This window comes from Branchiostoma floridae, chromosome 10 (assembly GCF_000003815.2).
Source record: "Branchiostoma floridae strain S238N-H82 chromosome 10, Bfl_VNyyK, whole genome shotgun sequence".
NCBI lineage: Eukaryota > Metazoa > Chordata > Leptocardii > Amphioxiformes > Branchiostomatidae > Branchiostoma > Branchiostoma floridae.
In genome coordinates, this window is record NC_049988.1 from 19,793,283 (window position 1) to 19,809,945 (window position 16,663).

At 41.2% G+C, this 16,663-nt stretch overlaps 1 protein-coding gene across 2 annotated transcripts in view; it reads right to left on the bottom strand.

Annotated features, from left to right (window-relative positions):
* LOC118424794 (plexin domain-containing protein 2-like) overlaps positions 1–16,663 on the bottom strand; it is a 69,091-nt gene that overhangs the window by 38,045 nt on the left and 14,383 nt on the right. For both annotated transcript variants that reach the window (XM_035833573.1, XM_035833571.1), the window contains exon 2: positions 25–119. In XM_035833573.1, the coding sequence (XP_035689466.1) occupies positions 25–119 (95 nt within the window). The remainder of the gene's footprint in view (positions 1–24; positions 120–16,663) is intronic.

Below are 16,663 nucleotides of genomic sequence, written 5' to 3' on the forward strand. Positions count from 1 at the left end.
ACAAATAGGAAAACTGATACAGACCTGTTGTTGCGACACGGCTCCGTTCCGCCGTACCCGGCTCCGCACGGTCTCGCGTGGTTTGACGAGATTCAGGTCATCTGCAGACCTTGGGTTGGCTGCAGAAATGAAAAAGCCATTATGAACTTTGAACTATTGCTGTTTTCACGTGTCTGTGAGGTTGAGTAATCACACCAACGTAGTGGTCCCTCAATCCTTGTAAAATGGGCAATAATTCGATGGGTTGTTTTTTTACTGCCTGTTAATGAAATGAATATCTACGTTGACTCTTTGCTATCACGTGTGCATGAGTGTCCATAGCAGTAGATCAGTAGTAGTAATAGTAAAGGCACTCGTCGGTCTCGCAGGACCATGAGTAGTACTAATTCTACACAATGCACTTATTGTTTGTTTTTACGTTTTGAGCGTCTCTGTTCTGATGCAAGTCTCTGCTTTGCTTCCCCCCGTTTCAGTCCCTCCTTGACTTCCTGTTTCCATATAGTTCCGTTTGCTGCAAGTGACTCCCATGTGTTGATGGTCATGTCAAGGGCCTTTAAGTCCCGTTTGATAACATCTTTAAAACGTAGGTGGGGACGGTAGATCAGTAACCATTGTAGAAGCCGCACGGACGAGCAATAATTCTAAGCGCAACGAAAGAAAACGAAACAGACCCGAAATTGTGACCTGGTTCATTTGACCTCGCACCAATATCGCATAACGTTAATGCATATCAATTTCATCGGCCATATCGTGCGAAGTAGAAATCCATATCTAGGCGTGGAGTTTTTAATATCTCAACCTTGAAACATGACAGGGTAGGATTAGATCGTTGTTGTAATACAGCTCTGTGGTAAAGTCCTCTAAGCCGACGCGCGCTACAAATCGATATTTCATAGGACCAAAACTCGCTGGGAATGATCGATGCACTGCATTACCGTGGCAGTACTCCGTGTGTGGCTTTACTAGAGTTACATGCTGCTAACGTATCACGACATAGCGATACATAAACCCATTCACAAGATAACAGCTATAAAATGACCGATTCCCTAATGTATTCACTCTTGTTTTCTGAAGGCGTTAGACTGTAGCAATTCACCCTGATAATGTTATCAAGAAAGGCATCTCTTCTTTACGGTATACTGGATGCGATGTATGGTTAAATGAATTCTAGATCTCAACCAAAGTACCTTTGAATCCATACAATCGAGTCTATGTTTTCATGCTCATTTGCGTGTGGATAACAGTAATCCTAACTTTTTTTATATAGAGAAATCGCAGCTACAAAAGCAGCCTATCACAGGCTGCTATCATGAATACCCTTCCTTTTATACTTGGTTACCCGGTAAGAACAACCTATGGTTGAAAGAACTCTTATCACACATACTTTCAAATTCCTCCCCGTGAGTCTATTCTTAGACTAGTTTGTAAAAGGCCTGTAACATGGCGACAAACGCAGCCTAACTTATGTTGTTATCATGTATACCCTTCCTTTTACACTGGGTTACTTTGAACAAACAACCTACAGTTGAAAGAACCTTATCACACATACTTTAACCCCCCCCCCCCCCTTCGAGTTGATTCTAGTTTGTACATGTGTGTATGAATGCTTGTAATGTAAACTTTCTATGGAGAAATTGTAGCCACTAACATAGCCTGTCTCAGGTTATTATCTTGCAAATAAACTTCTGATCATTCTTTTCAACTGGGTTACCCAATAAGAACAACATATGTTTGTAAGAAATCTTATCACACGTACTTCCAGATCCCTCCACCTGAGTTGATTCTCGTTGGTAACAGGCGTGCAACCCGACCTGACGGTGACAGATTACGTTCTCAGCGTTGCCGTTTGATTAGAAGCCTGCATCACGGACGGGAGGCGTTCAATCTCCCGATGAAACAAATCCCTCGCCACGCGCTGCAATCAGGAGAGTGGGGAGTCGTGTTCGCGGGAATCTATCTCCGCACCTCCGCTTGTAAGTTAATCAGAAGTAATAGGCATGGAGCCGCGGGATTCGGTGTTATTTCCTCATCATGACGTGCGAAGGGCAGGCGTAATTATACTCCTAAAAGTCAAGAGTATTCTCCTAGACTATAAACTTTTGTGAGTTGATGAGATGGCTTTAGTACAGACAAGAAGATGATACGCTTCACGTATGAAATATACAGTACTTAAGGTGGTATCTCACTGCACTTGGGGCACCGGTGTAGTTCTACAAGACTAGTCAAGATGTCCTCCACGACTATAAACTTTCTTGAGCTATCGACATAACTTTAGTACAGACAGGTAGATGATACGCTTCACTGTTGAAACATAAGTACTAGTTCTAGAAGAAGAATACTAATTCGTTATTGTAAGCTAGTAATAATATATATACACTTAAGGTGATACCTCACTGCACTTGGGGCACGGTGAGGCAAAAATGCGGGGTTCGTTCACTGTGGCACAGTTGTGTTATTTTAGCGGATACTTTATGATTTAGATATTGCGTAACATGCAAGTGTAAGATTTAGAACACAACAAAATACACAAAATATAAGAAAACACGTTTTTCATTTCGGAAATTCGTTGAGTATCTTTCGAACCCCGCTGTGCCACACCGGTACCAGTGCCGCACATGCAGTGAGACACCATCTTAATTTCAACAAGTCAAGAGTGTCCTCCAAGACTATAAACTTTTGTGAGTTAATGAGATAGCTTCAGTACAGACAGGAAGATGATACGCTTCACTGTTGAAATATGCAGTGCTTAGTTCCACAAGGAGAATGCTAATTCGTCATTGTAAGCTAGTAATAACATAAAGGTGGCAAGATTGATAAGTGGATTTCATGAGCACATGTTGGCATGTAAGTTATATTAAAGATTTATTCTAAATGTACATAGAAAGACATTTCAGTGTAGACACAATATCTTCAAGTGGGTTAGTATCAATGTTTCAAACTCTACTTCATATGTTGATAAATCGAAATATGCTTAATTATTGATGAATATTCGACTATAAGACGATAAGACTCTAATATTAAGTGAATATATGGCATTACGTTTCTGTGTTTCTGTGTAATTAAACTGCATAATCATATTTCATATATACATATAATATATCCTGAATATAATCATTTTAAGTTACATTTACACTTACATACCAGATCGTTGACTCATATGGTTATTAAGCAGGAACAGATAAATGTTTGACCGATTTTTTGTAGTCGCAAATTCCTGTCAAATTGTGTCGCAGGTAGATTTATGACTGATCATTCTGAATATTGCTTTGAAATGTACAAATATTATTGTGGTTTCTGATATGTTTACTCTCATAGGGATAACTCATTGTTCTTTTAAGTGAATATCATCATCTAGGAGATTTCTAGTCTGATCATCACAAATCGTGGCAAATTTGTAACGTGTCAGGATGTTTCTTCTATGCCATAATGTATTTGATGTACTTTGGAAACTATTTGAGTATGGATGAGGACTTTCTGCTACCTTGAATGTCCAAAGCAAATAACATTGTGCGCGCCTAAGGACGCAATCCCCGGTCAAAAGGCTGTTTCTGAAGCTTGAACCGTAACCTTTCCAAAAGCCGTTATCACATCGTGCCATAATGCCAACAGCTTTATCTAACCATCTCCGTTCCGCCTTTGGTACACAGCCGGAAGAAATTTGACTTGGTCTGAAGTAAACTTTCAAACACACTGGGCAAGTTACTTTCCACACATGATTATCGAGTGGAACAGTCTACCGAATCACCTAGTAGATGCCGCATCTGTATGGCATTTTAAATTTGAGGTATCCAAGCATTACAGTTACCCTAACTTTACACAACTGTAGGCCGATAAATGTCAGACTTTATTTTTTAACATCATGTCAACATGTATTTTGCACTTCAAATCTTTGTTTTTCATGCACCATTATTGTTACAATCACCACCTCCAATATTAATTAATGGTGATAGGGTAAAATTTCACTCCCTGAGCATTATGCCCAGCTTTCATCAGCACAATACTCTATAGATATAGATGTAGATGTGGTCATGAGGTACGACAGCCTGCCAGTACATTTAGCCGTCACAAGTCGAATATTCCATTGTAATTTATAAACTATTCTACCTATCAATAGACAATTTATACTTGAATCTGGATTATTTAGGCAAAGAAATGTATTCAGTTTACTCTTCGAAAGAAGAGTTGATATATATGCATAACTGGGAATTTACGGTCACATAAGTTAAAGGTTTGTTCTGAACGCCAGTCAAGTTTTAAGCGTAACCCCTTACTGCAGTTATCAGTTCTTTTTCTAAATAATCCAACATCCGGTCCTTTGATTTTTTTTAAGGTCCGGTTTTCCCGATTCAACAATAACAAAAAAAAAGTTTTGTACCCACCCTATTTGCTAGGCATGACTATACAGACTATGCAGTCGCGTAAGTCTTGGGTTAAAGGGCTGTTCTCAACGCCAGTCAAGCTTTAAGTGTAACCTCCTTAGCAGCAGTTATCACCTCCTGCCCCCATCGCCATCAGGCTTATCTGACCTCAACCTTCTGTGCACCAGACGGGAAAAGTCTAAAGTGGTCACGCTAAATGACAGTCCGCCGCAGGGTGAGTGTCTTCACGCCTGTCTTATCGCCTTAAACGTCGCTCAGAACCACGTCATCGGCCCCTCACATCCGGCAGCTTTCCTCCACAGTGATGAAAGGTTTGACACGTTGGAGTAAACCTGACAACGTGCGGAAATGAACTTCATGAATTATTCCCACTTCAACCTTTACGTGAAGCATTACTGGCGGATTTTCCAAAATGTCGCGAGTTTTAGGTCAGAACGTTCGGGTAAGATTCAATGTCATATCAGTTTACGTCTTACCAACAGCTGTCGAATGGAACGTCATGGCTTAAAGTCATGGAAATGGATCCGGAATTCTTTTTGATGTTTCGAACGCTGACTGTTAATGTGATGGTTAGTCGTTATTGAAATTGAAAATAAGAATGATAAACTGTGATTTAACTTTACGTCAAACGTACATCTGTTGAATAGAGCTTAATGGGTAAAAGTCACCCAAGTGGAATACTTTGAGTTTGTTGATGTTTCGACAGCCGATTGTCAAGGTTATTCGGTGATGAAATTGGAAACAAGATGGATAAACTGTGTAACATTCCTTTGAGATCCATTCTTCATTTGATTTTTTTTTCAAAATATGTTACCATGACGTTGTTGCTATCATAAGAAGCTCGTAACTTTTTATACTTTGTCATGAAAGTTTGCTGACTTATCGCTGACTTGACTGATAAATGAGCGCATCGACACGCAGAACTTTGTCATCATGGCTTCGCTAGCCAAGCTGGATATGAAGATTACACATTCCTCTTCTTGATGTATGACACGAGGCGTGTTCCGTCGCCATAACCCATGTACGGACCAACCCATCAGGTAATCCCTGGTCGTTTCGTGCCTTGTCAAATTTCAATCGATGTAGTGATATGGACCGCTCCCTGGGGCGGCCGTGGACATGCCGGTGGCGCCTATGGTAGCAGAACACAGTATTTATTCACGCCCCGTGGTCTGTGACGCGGGGATATGTACGGAAAATATCCATTTAAATCTCGGGCAGAATCTTATGTGAGAGTCAGCTAAGTGTTAGCTGTGTTGTGTGGTGCACGAATACGAAGACTTAGAGGCTGTATAACTTGGAGTATTAAGTTTTGCCAGTTTGTGTATAACTGCGCATACGCGACAACCTTTCGGGGTGATTTCAGTGCAGTTCAGATGACCTCCGCGGAAGAGCGTCAGTTCATAGTAGGTCGGAAAAAAGCAATTCTCTGACAAATTTTGCAACATAAAACTTGAAATATCCGTTTTTTCGTACTTCTCTAATGCTCTTTACCATGTTGTTTCTTCACGAAGTACCTAACTATAGAAATCCTCTACAAAGGGCACGCATGTTTTTTTTGCAATCTTACGAGACCCATTGCAGCCACGCACCCTGATGTGGTCAGGCAGCTGTTTAGACATCATGGTCAAATCTTCTCTGTAGGGTAGCACTCAATACAAAATCGGGAGTAATGTGGCTCAGCAAATGACTGGAAGCCTCTCTCCGTATATGGTCAAAATTGTCGATAGCGACCTTTCTTTGTACTTGCAGCAAATGGTCACATACGCAGGTGGTCACTGTAGATGGGATTCTGAGAGGTTTGGTCAATGGGAAAAACGTATCCAAAGTGCGTCTTGTAAATGGCCTCAATTGCCAGGTCCAAATACAGAGGTGATCACTGGTGCTTGAGACTTGTCAATAAGTGAAACCTTCACAACTTTGCAAGTAACATCAAGCAAACCACAAGAAAAAAGGAACGAGTTATCAGAGATTGTAAGTATAATATCCATGACCATTACCGTCATTTATCAACGTAATATTAAGCGAGACTTGTGAAATTAAAGATCGTACCATTGATAAGATAATCTATGGTCTGACAGCTCGCTGTAGCGGTTCCTATATCATGAAGCATCTGCCATTAATCAATAGATTTATAAAGATTTCTGAAGTTTGTAGAGATCCTCATCAGCTAGGCCTGCGCGTCATCCATCAATACATTTACTAAGAAGATTTTTATATTAAAGATGATGCTATTGATAAGGTTATTTATGGTCGTATTGCTAGTTGCAGGAGTTCGCATTCTGTAAAGTATCTACCATTTATCAACTAGTAAATTAAAGATCGGATCTCTGATAAAGGGATCACCACAGCTTGTTAATACTGCACATACGTCCTTACATACCTGGCATGCCCTAATTGACAGTGTTTTGGATCCTGCTTGGAGTGCCTTCACGTTTACGATAAGTTTCCATTCTCCATAAGAGGCATTCCATTTTGCGAGTTCTATTGCTTTTTTTGAAGAACGTTATCATATGTCAAATAGCTTTAGCATGTCCAACTACAATGTCCAAGCTACAATGTAATAAAAGGGAGTATATAACAGTGACTCGACTCCGTTAGAAGCCAGCTGAGCTATGTCAGTCCCTTGTGCCGAGGTTTACTGCTCATTGTAAAATCGTTCCAGTTATATACATGTGAACTATGTGCGATAAAGGCTATTTAGCATGTTCGGACCAAGTGCCGATCATCTAAGTGTTTTAGTGTTCTAAAAAGGACTTTTCCAAAGTCAGTAACCTCCCGTAGACAGTTTCCGTACGTGTGTAATAAAACTCGCCACTCCGGAGTGACGCACACCTCCCAGGTTCTCCCGGTTCATTGCCTTATATACATGTAAAGTTTGTAAGATAAAGGTTTTTTGTTTAGCGTGTTCGGACAGAGTACGGATCATCTAATTGTTTGAGTGTTCTTAAGAGGAGTTTCTAAAGTCAGTAACCTCCCGTAGACAGTTTCCGTACGTGTGTAATAAAACTCGCCACTCCGGAGTGACGCACACCTCCCAGGTTCTCCCGGTTCATTGCCTTATATACATGTAAAGTTTGTAAGATAAAGGTTTTTTGTTTAGCGTGTTCGGACAGAGTACGGATCATCTAAGTGTTTGGGTGTTCTTAAGAGGAGTTTCTAAAGTCGGTAACCTCCCGTAGACAGTGTCTGTACGTGTGTAATAAAACTCGCCACTCCGGAGTGACGCACACCTCCCAGGTTCTCCCGGTTCATTGCCTTATATACATGCAAAGTTTGTAAGATAAAGGTTTTTTGTTTAGCGTGTTCGGACAGAGTACGGATCATCTAAGTGTTTGAGTGTTCTTAAGAGGAGTTTCTAAAGTCAGTAACCTCCCGTAGACAGTGTCTGTACGTGTGTAATAAAACTCGCCACTCCGGAGTGACGCGCGCCTCCCAGGTTCTCCCGGACCGGCGGCGTGATGTATGAACTCTCGCGTGAACTTCCTGACCTTTACGAGATAGGTTTGGCAAGTCGATTCATTGTTCCGGCGTTCCCGGAGCAGAGGGACGGGTAAGCATGCACGATGGGTTGTAAACACGCGCTGGTGGGAGAGGAATACTGATAAAGCACGGCGGGACGTGTCTGGAGACGTATTAGTGGGAAGAACGCCGTGTGGGGCCGATGGCTTGCTTTGTCTAGCTGGCAGGATCCGGAGATCGTCAGTAGAAATCATTAGATTTTTATACCCCTTCTCTGAAAATTTCCAATTTCGAAAAAGAATCTTAAGCTGGGAATCTAGTCATTCAGTTTAGGTAAAGGATATTCATACATCCATACATTCATTCGTTCTTTCACTTCAATCATCCATCCACCCATCCATGTTTGTAAATGCATGTATATATGTTCTTATCTCTATCAATCAATCTATCTAATGCTTAACTGTATTGTATTGGAAAAACAAAGGCTGGCGCGAAAAGGAAGCTCCTGAATATGGACATGGAAATAAGGGAGGAATATCATATCCTATTATTCCACGAAACAATCATGTTCATTATAAGTTTCAGTAAGTCTTACAATGTCTCCAGAATATTAAACTTCTTAAACACTAGAGTCTCAGATGTAAAGTTTGTTCTTCTACGAAGTTTTCGAACTTTGTTCATTTGAACAGTTTCAACCTTCAAGTATCCTTATCTTGAAACTGATTCTGTCTGAGACGGCTGGCGAAAGTGGAACCAGCACACAGGAAATGAAAGTCTGGAGGTCAACAAAGGGGTCATTTTCAGCTGGACGGCCACGGTTTGAGCTTGTTTTCCAATAAGATTGGCAAACTGAGATCGGTAGTATCAAGACGTCACACCGCTGTGGAAGATTCACAAAAGAAAAAGTTCGAGAAAGTAGATAGAATATACAGGAAGTATACGACCATTTGTCACGGGGAGGATCTTATTCTCATGGTAGAAAACAACTTGCTCATGTAGATCAACCTGTAACCTGAAGTATCAGAATTACAAATCTGCTGTACGGTAGTCGGGAAAAAAATCATGAAAGAGGGTGTGTATTACAGAGAGTAAATGACCATGGGCATGGGTAACAGATAAATTCTTGTCCTGATGTACCTTTAGTTATTTGATAAATAAGGTTTCATCCCGATATTCGTGGTTCAAACATGTTTCAGAAAGATCATTAGAGAAAGGGAGGATCAATTACAGGAAACGAACGGGCACGGATGGCCCAAAAGGTGATGTCATGATGGACCAAAACAAGTGAGTTCATTTACTAACAAATATGGTCAGTCAAAGACCTGTCGAAGATCTTAAAACTATCGCTTAAGTTAAGGATGAGACAAAGTCACTCCAATAGAAATCATCGCTTCTGGTCAGCGAAAGGATCTTCCCATAACGGACGATCAGCTTGAATTGCTTCCCTATAAATGTGTCAGCTCGTGATCTGAAGCTTGATGATCTAAGAAATGTTGCTTAAGATTCAGAATGACCATCGGAGATGCTGAAGATAATCTACAGGAATTGATCGTTCACAGTTCAAGGGAAAGGTCTGGTCCTAATGGATCACAACTGCCGCAAACATGTCTGAAACCGAACCTTTTCCCATCAAAATAAAAGTTTATGCCATGTTGAGCTGACTTTTTGACCTTTAGATTGGTTGTCCATAAGAGCTGGCTCGTGTCGGTGCGTAGTGTCGAATGACTGAATGGCTGGCGGGCATGGCATCGACGTCCTACGCGTCCGTTACCTGGCTAGACGTTAAATGTGTTCTTGGCCAAGGCCGACAACACGACATTCCATCTTTTCTCTCTCCATTGAGGTGTAGACATGGTTACCTGAATTTGGTGGGTAAAAGGAGAGGGATGGGATCCGCCTTCCAATACCGTGCATTGAACACAGTGGATATCAACCCATTGCCCCCGAGTCATTTAAAAGTCTATTGGACTACCTTATAATCTTTTTCACGTGAAAATACTGCCCTTTTGTCATAGCTGTCCTTTTCAAGCCTTAAACACGTTTGGTAACTGCTTCTGTTGGAACCCACTGATGGATTGTGTATGCGAGAACGGTCAAGGATGCAGGATTAAAGCGGACAACTAGAATTTGCTCAGTTGGTCCTACATAAATTGTGCATACTGTAACTGACAACTTGATCAAAAAGGGTGGCGGTACCGCAGTTCCAGGCTGCAAATTATTCACTGCGGTCACAAACGGGTTTAGCCTAGCATGTTTGCGTTCTAAAACGGCGTGCATGGCACAAGCTGGCGCTTAACGAGCCCCCATCTATCCGGGAACGGTCAAGGGTGGAAAAACGAAAAGTTGATCAATTTGGCATCCGTGAATTGTGTACATGTAACGGACAACTTCATTAAAAGGGTACCGCTGTTCCCGTATTCACGGCGGTCACAAAGGTTTAGCTTAGCATGTTTGCGTTCTAAAACGGCGTGCATGACACAAGCTGGCGCTAAACGAGCCCTGCATCCATTATTCAGTCCGCGGAGACGGGCAATTTGCGAACCGCTGCACCTTTTAGGTCTCCTCGTCTGAGGTCCATCGCCACGAGTCCTAATTACAGCGGGCACACATCTTTGATTCTGCGGTCAGTCTCACGCGTAATCGCCGAGGCCTTCTGATGTCGCAGCCGTGTGGAGAATTGAGATATACGAGCTCCGGGAACAGGTGGATTTCAGGGCTGGGGTTACGGTCTTCAAACATCTTTGCTACCGCTCTAGCCGCTAGGGAGTTGCACAATCAAGTGACCTCTACTTTAGGGAGATGGTAGTTATACAGGGATTTTTTTCTTGCTTGCAATAGCTTTGACGACTCTAATACCCCTTTCCACTAGGATGACGCGCTCTCTCTGCGCCCTAAAACTTGACATATCGCTTAACGAATTGTGTAGAAAAGAAACGATTCTTTTTACACTTTGTGCGTTTTGTCGTCTTTTTAGTCACACTTTTACATTTTGTATGATATACCCAGTGTGAAAGCGAAGGTTACAAATATCCTACATAGGTTTCAGTGAGAGTGCAGTGCGATTGCCGTCCAGTGGAAAGGGGGCCTTGGGAAGTTGCATAATCAAGTGACCTCTACGCTTGCGGGATGGCAGTTACACAGGGCATGTTTTAGTTGCTTGCATTAGCTTTGACGTTTCTAACACATACGACCATGAGTCTATTATCAGCATGATGGGCGATGCTGATGTATTGAAAGCAATGAGATCATCCGTCACCTAGCTAAATGTCAGTTTGTCTCTCACTTATTCCAGTTGTAACGAGAAAACTGTCATTAGAAAATAAACACGTTTGCTGGGTTCAATTATGATGACTGAAGAGCTAGAGGTTGGGGAAGAAGCAACTTTGCAATGCGTATTTTCTGCTATTTTGGAAATATTGCCGAAGACGAACTGTTACATTTTAACAGACAGTAACAAAAGTTTAAGGTTGATTGGATTGGATTTCTTTCTAACGAACACATCTGAGACTCTCGTGATACATTTCTAATTATTGCAGACATTCGCCAAGCTGTCAACATACCCCAAAAATTGCATTAAGAAGAAACTCTATCCGAAGGTCATGAGATAGAAAATGGTTTGGAGGAAATCAACTCCTAACGAGTTGTGGCAGAACCTTTATGTAAGAGAGATGCAGCACGGCGATGCCATGTACATGAACATCGACACCATGTAAGGGAGACGCTGCACGGCGATGCCATGTACATGAACATCGACACCATAATAGCCTGCCGGTTACCGCACGGGTTATTACCAAAGCGTGTCTGAACAGCTTGTGCCGTCACTTTCTTCTCACGCTACAAGCTGAGCTGTCAAACTGAGTTACGTCACTTTGATAGAGTTCGATGACCTTCTCTACTCATGTACAGACTTAAAGAGAGCTCTACACGATGTCTGAACTTCAAGCACCCGTAACGTATCATTTTCTTTTAAACGCATCTTTACATACCCTTTCAGGCATGGTTAAATAGGAAAATGGCAAAAAAGAGGAATCAAGCGAGGAACAGGTACGCTGCTGTATCATCGGAATGCACCATTGCCGACATGTTTATCGGTAGTAGTCTTGGTTTCCGGGGGATTGCAACATCTGCTGGAGATGTTGTCTTCCTATTCTGACGATACGATACGATACGATGGTTTATTGCGCAACAATTGCATCAGTAACAATGTATGGCAATGCATATACAACAAAAGGTATGGTCTAATACTACACATATATGGTATATTGCAACAATTTCGGCTAATACAGTACTAGTGGAATCTACGGTATTTGTCAAAAGTTATTTAGGAATGGTACAGTTTCTTTTTTGCATAGCGTGATAAATGTATTGACCTATGTACATAGATATTCTGACGTGTAGGTGCACGTATCAAGTAATAAAACAAAATGAATTATAACATGTACACACTTTCTGGGTATAAATAGTTAATGCTGTCTAATGCAAACACCGTAATAATCCTTACTCTGGAATACCAGAATTAGCTTTTACAATCGTTAACCATCACTCCACTTCCACTCAACAGGAGGAATCGACTTTATGCGCGAAGACGGTCTTTAAGACCGGAAAATCTCGTTAGCCAAGAAAAGGAGATTCTTCCAGTCAGAGATCGAATCAACAAGCGAGGATCTCCGCTAGTGGTGTGGAATACACAAGTGAGTCCCTCGCAAGCTTTAGAACACAATAGTGCGAGATTAGATCAGAAGGCTTAATGTACTGTAAAATCGTCCTCGGCTTTATGTTTCGGGTAATGAGACGGAACACGCGGCAGCGTCCTGTTATTCATCACGGGTCCAAATTACTGATTGGACGAAAAGCGTCGGACGGAATGGCCTACAAGTCTTCTTACTCTATCTATAGTGGTCGATGGAGATGATTCCCAGTGCTAAAATAGGTACAATAAGCATTGTCCTTGCCTCAATGTCAGAACTCCTCGGGACTGTCTTCTTAAACGATCTAGAGTGGATGATGAAGAAGGAATCCGATGATACCTGCCTGCTACTGGAATTGGTACAATGAGTATTGTCCTTGCCTCAATGTCAGATGTGGCTACTCTCAGAAGACGGAGATGAAATCATGATCTTATATTTGCACAACATAGGGGCTGAATGGGCCTGAAAGCTTCGGGACTGCCTTCTTAGACGATTTATAGTGGTTGATGGAGAAGGAATCTGATGGTTCCCGGTACTGAAATAGGTACAATGAGTATTGTCCTGACCTCAAGGTCAGGTTTAGCTACTCTCAGAAGACTGTAATACACAAGGATGAAATCATCATCTTTCATTTGCACAACAAGGATTTTTAGTAAGGCCTCTGTATTTCCTGCAACATAGGACGAAATGGGTCTGAAAGCTTTGGGACTGTCTTCCTAGACGATCTATAGTGGATGATGGAGAAGGAATCTGATGATTCCTGGTACTGGAATTGGTACAATGAGTATTGTCCTTGTCTCAATGTCAGGGTTGACTCTCAGAAGACGGAGATGGAAGTACGGTCTCTCATTTATAGAACAAAGAATGTCTAAAGGAAGGTATACCCTCTTTATATCCTGTGACATTGGACGGAATGGACTGAAGGCTTCGGTACTGTCCTTTTAGTCGATCTATAGTGGAAGATGGAGAATGAAACTGATGAGTCCCGGTACTGAAGATACAATAGGTGCAATACGTTGTCCTAACCTCACTGAAAACTAAGATGAAAGCAGAATATTTCATTTACACAACAAAGAGTATCTTGAGGAAGGCCCCATATATATCTTGTAACTTATTACACGTTCTAGTCAGATATATCTGCAACTACCAGGGGATTGCCCGGTCAATGTTATGATACGATCTGTTGATTTATCCCCGGACGGTTTGGGACCGAAATTCAATTAAGCCTCTGCCCCTCCCTGACATCTGGTGGCTTCACAAAGCGTTTAGATATTCTTATAAATGTTTCTATAGATTTTCAGAGTAGTTACTCTTGTTCTGGCAAGGTATTAATATTATATGGTGTCTGCTAATGACGTGGTAAGGCTATTTGTCTAGACTTTATTCTTAAGCGAATGGATGCATACAATTTGACAGGAAGTATGCTGTATGTTTGTGTAAAATGAATAGGGTGAAAAGGCTAGAAACGCTTAATTAGTTATGATTAGATAATTGCACCGGTACCATAACTTTTAACAATTAAATCAGCCCAGCGTACTTGAATTTTCGCCCGCTACGTTTTGAATCAAGGGCGTCAAATTATATGAAATACTCTTTGTTATATTATATAAAGTACTCTTTGCTAAGATTATCATTATCGGTCCATCCTATGGATTTTCCTATGTGTTGAGTATACAAAATTAGAGCGGGATACATTTGGGCCAAACATTTAAATCGTTTTCCCAAACCGGTTCTTCACCCCTTTCTTTTACAACAGAAGTATGCTCATCGGCGTAGTAAAAAGGCTTAATTGCTTTATAGGGTTTTCCTGGTTGAATAGTTATAACAATGCCGAAGAATTTATTAGTCTCAAGGTATACCTTAAGGGGCATATTCTCAGCTTGCAAACGACATCCGGGCATTGTGGAGACCCTTGGAGTATATTGAATCTCAATCAGACAAAACAAAGCAAAACAGTCAACCAATACAGAAGTGCTCCAAAAATGGACAGAGAGCTGTGTCGTTCTGTTCCGTCCTTTTTCAAATAATAAGGTGTCTATGATGATTTTGGAATGTGACCAAATAACTGAAAATGATTCGCTCCCTTAGAACTCTGCAAAGCTGCTTTATATTTTCAAAACCACTAAAATGTCATTGAACACAGAATGTATATCGCTAAGATATCCGATACATTAGGTATATTGACATTATAATATGGCAAGCCGTTTGACGCTGTCGAAGAAGCCATGCCGACGACATGTTCGTGGAATAAATCCATCGCTATTTCGGGCCGGAGATTGTATGGCTCGGCTGACGTCTAACTTTAAGCAATTTGTCTTAAGTGATCCATGTATATAATCCATCTCTAACAGCCTCAAACCTCGCAAGGCATATTTTGATACTTTTCTTACGGTATTGACGAGATATTTGTAAAATAAATCCATCGCGTTTTGGGCGGAGATCGGTCGGCTCGGCTGAGGCAATTACTGGGGATTAGACGGCGTCAGGGCGGGTCGCGATGGTCTATCGATCACACGGGAGGAAAATCAGCGGGTGTGGGAGAGTCGCGCTGTATGTGAGCCCGGGGTTTCTCCTGAGTGTGCAATTAGGGAAATAAGAAAGGCCAAACGTACTGTAAATGCATTCAAGTTCGCGGGGATTTAATTTTTTAATTTCGCGGTAGCGGCAAAAAGACGTTTTGTGCAGTAGCACCATACACTGTAGTATCTTATAATTAGTGCCATGGGAAAAATCGCGGTGGTTTTAATTCGGGGTGAAACGGCCACCGCGAAAACCGCGAACATTAAACCACCGCGAAATTTTCTGCATTTACAGTATTCAAGTTCTTGCTTTGTTAATCTGATTATCACTTTTTGTTGTTGTTTGAATTAGAAAACAAAAATAAACGTAGAATTATAGGCACAACTCAACTGGAAAATATGCATAGCTGAAGAGGCAAATCAGCGAGGGAGTCGCGCTGTGAGCACGGGGTTTCTACTGTGCAATCAGGGAAATGGGATAAGGCCAAACGTATTCAAGTTCTTGGTTTGGTTATTGTTTAAATCAGAAAAAAAGAACGCATGTAGAATTCTAGGCACAATTCAACCGGAAAATATAATAGTTTGGTACTACCTGTTGAAGAGGTCCATGTTTTTATTTTCAAGTCAACATCTTCAAGTAACTATGGGATGTTATCCTCGATCACGGATTACTTACCAGGGCAATGAACTATCTAAATTTATGTACTCTTTTAGACAAAGGTACTATTTATTTTAGGAATAAATTTGAAAATTTAAAGAAAATTAAAAAAAAAATGTCAGTGTTTATTTCTATGCCCATTATCCCGTCACCTTTACGATACGTTTTTTTTGCAAATACTATGAAAACCACAAACGTACATTGCCGCAGCCAAAAGTGCTGATTGTGTTTGGAAGACTTATAATAGTGATGGCACAGATAACCAGCTTGTGCAAAACTGTAACAGGGACGTTCATCCTGACGAATAGCCCAGCTTAAGACCCGATAGGGCCTGGTGTATAGCCAGGAATAGTCGCTGTAAAGTAGGTGTCCATGAAAAGTTGCTGTAAAGTAGGTTTTGTTGAAAAAAAAAGTATGCAAAGTCTTACACAGCCACATTTCAGGCATGATCCATCAAAGTTTGTGCATCGATCTTAGGTCACATCAGGCTGGACTGGAGGGTATGCCTATACTAAGTGGATGAGATAGCAAATACTGGGCACCATGGTATACTAGTATAACATGAAGCATTCATAAAACCAGAAGACGGTAATTCGTCAACATGAACCGTGAGGTTCGCATCTCTGGACTAGAATTTATATTATATTATGGCGTTTAAAGGAACATGCTTAATGGCATAGAGATAAAAGTTTCTCTCTACAAAATCGTTAAAATCGTTTCAAGAATAATTATGTAAATACCATCAATCATGTTGTGACATTTGGATTGGAGCCACATGCCTCTACATGACAAATGGTATCACGTTTTAATACATGGGCCGGACATGTTTTCTCGGTGGAATTGCATATTGAGGACCCGTGTTTTCATTAGACCTTTTCGCAAGAGAACGTTTATCAAAACTACCAGACGAGTTTTTGCAGACAGAGTGGCGACTTTGAGAACACAGCCTTACAACTA